Source organism: Daucus carota, chromosome 1 (genome assembly GCF_001625215.2).
Source record: "Daucus carota subsp. sativus chromosome 1, DH1 v3.0, whole genome shotgun sequence".
Taxonomy (NCBI): domain Eukaryota; kingdom Viridiplantae; phylum Streptophyta; class Magnoliopsida; order Apiales; family Apiaceae; genus Daucus; species Daucus carota.
In genome coordinates this window covers 36,121,207-36,127,206 of record NC_030381.2, presented here as the reverse complement: position 1 = coordinate 36,127,206, position 6,000 = coordinate 36,121,207, and the positions used below count along the sequence as shown (strand labels likewise).

The 6,000-nt window shown below is 31.4% G+C and overlaps 1 protein-coding gene across 1 annotated transcript; it reads left to right on the top strand.

Moving 5' to 3' along the window:
* Nucleotides 1-372: 372 nt before the first annotated feature.
* LOC108194159 (uncharacterized) lies at nt 373-3,219 on the top strand. The gene is made up of 9 exons (XM_017361070.2): nt 373-686; nt 809-922; nt 1,193-1,261; nt 1,503-1,522; nt 1,603-1,655; nt 1,763-1,793; nt 1,911-1,989; nt 2,700-2,830; nt 2,938-3,219. Exons 1-9 carry the CDS (start codon nt 506-508, stop codon nt 2,959-2,961), a joined length of 702 nt encoding a protein of 233 aa, XP_017216559.1. The 5' UTR covers nt 373-505; the 3' UTR covers nt 2,962-3,219.
* Nucleotides 3,220-6,000: the final 2,781 nt, after the last annotated feature.

Below are 6,000 nucleotides of genomic sequence, written 5' to 3'. Positions count from 1 at the left end.
TCATTGAAACTCTCTCCTTTATTGTTATTGTTATCCTGTTTTTAAAAAATCCCCGATAAATTGAAAATTGTTAATCTCTTATTAATTCTTAATAAATATGTTATCGATGTATCGTTTATATTCAGATTTGACTAAAAAATTTCAAATTATCAAAAAAATCCATAATAAATTTTGAATCGATAAATCAATCGATTAGTTCCGATTTTAAGTTTCTAGAACCACGTTATTATCCTAAAATAATATACATACAAATACGAATATAATTTATAAAACAAAAATTATTAATTTAATATAGATGAAAAATAGAAAAGAAAATTCTTCCAAAAGAGATACTGGCCGGATGCCACATGTCTGTCATTGGTGACTCATACACGGACACAGATTCAGACAACAAAACAGAAGACACATAGCCAGTTAAACGTTGTACGCAGATCCCCATTACATTACAGAACATCATCACAAAGTAAAATCATGGGTGAGTGATAAAAGAACACTGGGATCATCAATGTCATCAACACAAGCGTACGGAGAAGAATGGTACTGGGACAAACGTTACCAGCAAGAATCAGGCCCTTTTGATTGGTACCAAAAGTACCCTTCTCTTTCTCCTCTTCTTCGTCTGTACATCCCGAAATCTTCGCAGATGACGACGAGCTCGGTTCTCGTCGTCGGCTGTGGTACTTCAGGTATACCCTTATTTTTGTTTATTCAGATCGATGCTGTTTTTATTTATTTGTATTTTAATATGTTGTGTTGTTATTGTTTATTGCTTTTATTTCATTTGTTGAAAGATGGTTATTGTTTGTAGCATTTAGTGAAGGGATGGTTGATGATGGATATGAAGATGTGGTTAATATTGATATATCCTCTGTTGCGATTGAGACTATGCGAGAACGTTACTCTAATCGTCCGCAAATGAAATGTATCCTTGTTTTATGATGTACATTCTTTTACATAAGTGAGTTATGTTGCGATTTGTTTTAATTGTTTTACGCAAGCATTGTTGATAGCTATAAGCTTTTGGTTGTCAGTTTCCTATTGTAGAGTAGCATTCATGCCTTGACTCTCCAGATATAGTTAGGACTTAGGAGATTGATTTCCCCCTAATTTCAAACACTTAAGGTAAATAAAGTTCTAATGATCCATTTGCGACCCAAAAACTATGTATTTCAGTTCCTTAATATTGACATAGATTTAAAAATGGATGTTCGGAATATGAGTGCATTTCAATCGGATTCCTTTGTTGCTGTCATCGATAAAGGTACCTCCACCTTTCAGATTTCTCAAAATTACTCCCTCCTTTGCTATATATTTGTCCTTTATAAATTCTGTATAAATACCTACACACTGTTTTTATGAAATTTTTGTTTTAAATATGAACAAGGACTTCAACTAGAGATAATAAAATAACCTAAATAATCAAAAAGGGACAAATATATGGTAACAGAGGCAGTACTGTACTTGCAAATGAGGGACTGATCTTTCTGATTTGTATTTTTTAGGAACTTTGGACTCCCTTCTGGTGAGTGCTTTTAGAGTTTAAACTTAGAATGATCTTGATCAAACATGATTGCCACAATAATGGTGAAACATCTTTTACAGTGCGGGCATAATTCACGAGAAAATGCTGCAAAGATGCTGCAGGAGGTTGCTAGGTATACATATACCACCTGACTTTTTTTCACATTAGTTTCTTATTCCTTCAAGTTATTTTTCCATCTTGATTTATTCACATATTGAAGCAGTTGATAACAAACTATAGGGTCCTCAAGGCTAATGGAGTATACATTCTGGTAAGTATAATTTGTTTTCATTTCCTAAATTTGACTTGTTAGTTCACTCAGGCATCAGCGGATGACAGACATGTATACTCTGAACATCATGCACCTAACAGGTCAAATTTTGCGCAGATTACGTATGGAGCACCAACTTATAGATTACATTTGCTGAGAGAGGCACACTCCTGGTCTATAAAACTTCATGTGATAGGTTTGCTTACAATTTCCTTTGCTAAGTCAAGTATGCTAGATCCTTAAGCATGACAAAGCTAGTGTCTTTCCTCTGTTGTAATACATAATACTAGCTCTATCCATTATCACTGAAAAGAAGGCTTAATGTGTCTCCATTTCCAATTTTGGCAAAAAGGGAGATACACCATGCCAATTTTTCCTCTCTTTCCTTTTTTGTTTATATAGATATTTTGTGAAGGTTTGTTATAGATACATGAATGCTATAGGAAGTGTGTGCATTTATATCTCTTCAAATTTGTGGGAGGAATTCCATCAATGGTCTTCTATTGAACTCCAAGAGCCCTCCTATTCTTTACTACCTCAATTTGTTATATCACTGCGAAAGATAATAAACAAATGTATTATATGGTAAAAAATAATATAGAATACTAGATGAGTTTTATTATAGATGATTAAATGTCTGGAAAAATAATTGGACCTGTTTATATTTTTTTATGGAAACAGAGGTGCCTAAATATTGATTTGCTGATTACATGATTCTTTGCATTCTTTTATTAACGGTCTATATTGTAAGGGTGAGTGACTAGACATAGTTTGGATGTTTGGTGGTCCATATTTCAGAAGCCTGCCATGAAATGTCGAAGGATTGCTTTGAAAGGCTTTAATTTATATAGAGTTCAAATTATTTTTAATTAATCGGTTAATATTGCATTTTGCTGCTAAATGCAGGAAAAGCTTTTCTAGAAGCAAGCTCTGAGCATCACACGCAAGAACTAACCTCTCCTGTTCCACTGAATGATGACTTGAGTTTAACCCTTGTGAAAAATCCTGATGTCCATTATATTTATGTCTGTATCAAGGTTAGCTTAGTATTATTCATTTGTTCATAAAGTTAAAATTAACCTCTTCGCCAACTTTACTGCAACAGAGTGTTCAACAATGAATATAACATTTATTGGAATTTCAGGATGATTCAAGAGTTCGACTATGAAGCAAGCTTTCAAAATTTCGACTTGAATTATGATAGTCCATTTAGAGGGGCAGTATTTTGAAAACTTACCAAAGTACAAGCTTATTTAGCTTTGGTTTAAGGCTTTTTAAGCAATGATAACTCTGTCATTGTTGTAACAATCACAGTTGTCAACTGTATCAATCTAGTGTTCTTGCTTTCAAGTATATGGCCTTCTGTTTGTAATGTAGCACGTTTATCATTTTATTGATAAATAACAGAGTTCTGCTCTTTTTCACACTATCCTGTGCAACTATTTCATTTTCTTTTGCGAATAATATAATTTTTGTTTTGATGGTATTTTTTTTTATAAGCCTAAATATATCTCAATATAGTTCTGCTTTATAGCAGCAGTTGAGGAGAGGGGTGACAGCCTCTTTAATTGTAGCTAAAAGTATTGTCCCTCTCCCTGTAATTGAGGAGAGGGATGAGAGCGGAGGACAGTACTTTAATAACATACATCTTTGACCGGGTGATTATTATTATTGGCTAAATTGACCTGTAAGTAAAATTTTGATCATCAAATTGTTATAAATAAGATGTATAGTTATTTTAATATGATGATCGGTAATTTGGCATTTGCTATAAATGTACATTGTTTCGATAAATAATTAAATATAGTTACATTGTTTCGATAAATAATTAAATATAGTTACTAATAAGAGTTTCGATAAGTATAGTTACTAATAGGAGTTTGACTATAATTACAGATAAGAAGAGAATACGATTGGAGCGTAATATTTGTAAGAGATTATTTATATTTTTTTTTATTTTTCACATGTCTCCTCATATTTTTCGTCTTTTATGGTTGGAGTTTCTCTTACTTTATTCTCTGTGACCTAAAACATACATTATTTGCGTGAGTGTATAATTTATAATATGATATGTATATTAATACTTTCATTTATAAATATCATTTTTTGATAAATCCATTTTTTGATTTTATTCACTCGGAATACTTTGGTTAACCGGAGTACTTGTTGCGTCATAAATAAGGATACTTAAATTATAAATTTTGTTGGTTGGAACATTATCCAACTCTACGTGAAATTATCACTTACCAGTTTAAAAACAACTTATAAATTTTTAGAACACTATTCAATAAGAATGAATATTTTAAATTTATTTTTAAAAATATTTATTCTTTGTGCTTGTGTTTGTGTTTATTGATGTCGAATGTTCTTGGATACGGAACTGACCACATGTCAAACTGCTTAATGAATGGGGTTCAAAATAATTAATATTTAAGGGATGTGTTTTTTTAAAATATATAGAGAGGGGTGAAATTTTTCAAAATATTTAGCATAAACTTTTTTAGGAGCATATAAAGAGTTGCAAAAAAATTTAAGATAAGACCAATACTAAAAATTTGAAAATTGGGGTACAATTCTTTTTCAATATATAAAAAAATATAAATATTTTATATAAGATACAAATATCAAAAATCACGCAAATCTAACAAATAAGTAGTATTCATATTTGTGTGTCACCGGGGCGGAGCCAAGTGCAGGCTAGCACTCGCCTTGGCCCCCCTGAGTTTTAGATAAGTACTTGTTATATACTACAAAGCAATAATGCATAGGTAGATCAAGTGATCCATACTATTGTATAACTCCTCTCAAGCCAGATTCCTTACATAGTATTCGTTTTCATTTTTTTTCAGTGTTATATACTCTTCTGTCTCACCAGGATGTTTACGTTCACTGTTTGCACGCATTTTGAAACTTTTATAAAGTATAGTTCAATAACGTTTTTTAATTTTATTTTTTTGAATAAAAGTTTAAAAGTCAAACTTTTTTCCATGATATTTTTTTAGAAATAAATATACAATGTAAGTAGGGGTGAGCAAAACCGAACCGGAACCGAAAAACCGAACCGAACCGTGTAAATTCGGTTCGGTTCGGTCCTAATTTTCTGAAAATTCGGTCCATTCGGTCCGGACCGAATAGACCGAAATAAAGTTCGGTCCGGTCCGGTCCGTAAAAAAATATTTCGGTCCGGACCGAATAGACCGAATAGTCCAAAATATATATAATTTATATTTATATTTATATTATATATATCTTATATGTTATAATTATAATATCTAATTTGTAAATTTAATTATATCTACCTTTAATGAATTGTGGTTGATTAATTAATATGGAAATTTTAAATTAAATCATGAATTTTAATTTTATTTATAATATAATTTTTTATTTTTAAAATAATTTCGGTCCTTTTGGTCCGGACCGGACCGAACCGAATTATTTCGGTTCGGTCCGGTTCGGTCCATTATAAAACTTCGGTCCGGTTCGGTCCAGAAAAAATTCAAAGTTCGGTTCTCGGTCTATTCGGTTCGGTCCGGTTTTGGACCGAACCGACCGAACGCTCACCCCTAAATGTAAGTATACTTTATGGGATCTTTAAAATGCGTTTTAATTTTATTTTTTTGAATAAAAGTTTAAAAGTCAAACTTTTTTCCATGATATTTTTTTAAAAATAAATATACAATGTAAGTATACTTTATGGGATCTTTAAAATGCGTGCAAAAAAGTAACGTAAAGAACCTGATGAGACGGAGGGAGTATATTTGTTTCGGTTTCAATTTATATTATGGTGTTTAATTTTTTTTATCACACATTTTGGCCTCCCCTGATCTTCACCTCTGGCTCCGCCACGGGTGTGTTACATATATAAATGATCTCACTCTTATTGATAGATAGTGATTTTGTTGTTTGAGTTTGAGTTAAGAATTTGAGACAGTGTTTATCGGTGATATGATCATTCGTGATATGAAAATAGATTTTCATGATATCAATCAACAATGAATATACCCTTGAGTCAAGATTATGGAAAACTTACAAACAATTTTAAAAGTATATTACTGTAAATTTACTTTTATTTTATTTATTTCTAAGATTATTTGTCATTCAATCAATCTTACACTATTTTAGGTCATATTTTTCCTTTTTTTTTTTTAACTTTGAGAACATACAAAATCTCATAACCAAGCCTACTTCGACATCTTAGGTATTGGAT

Coding starts and splice junctions, on each gene's coding strand:
- LOC108194159 (XM_017361070.2), top strand. CDS start 506: ATGTCATCAACACAAGCGTACGGAGAAGAATGGTACTGGGACAAACGT. Junction 1,523..1,602: donor GAACTTTGGACTCCCTTCTG/GTGAGTGCTTTT, acceptor CATCTTTTACAG/TGCGGGCATAATTCACGAGA. Junction 2,831..2,937: donor ATATTTATGTCTGTATCAAG/GTTAGCTTAGTA, acceptor TTGGAATTTCAG/GATGATTCAAGAGTTCGACT.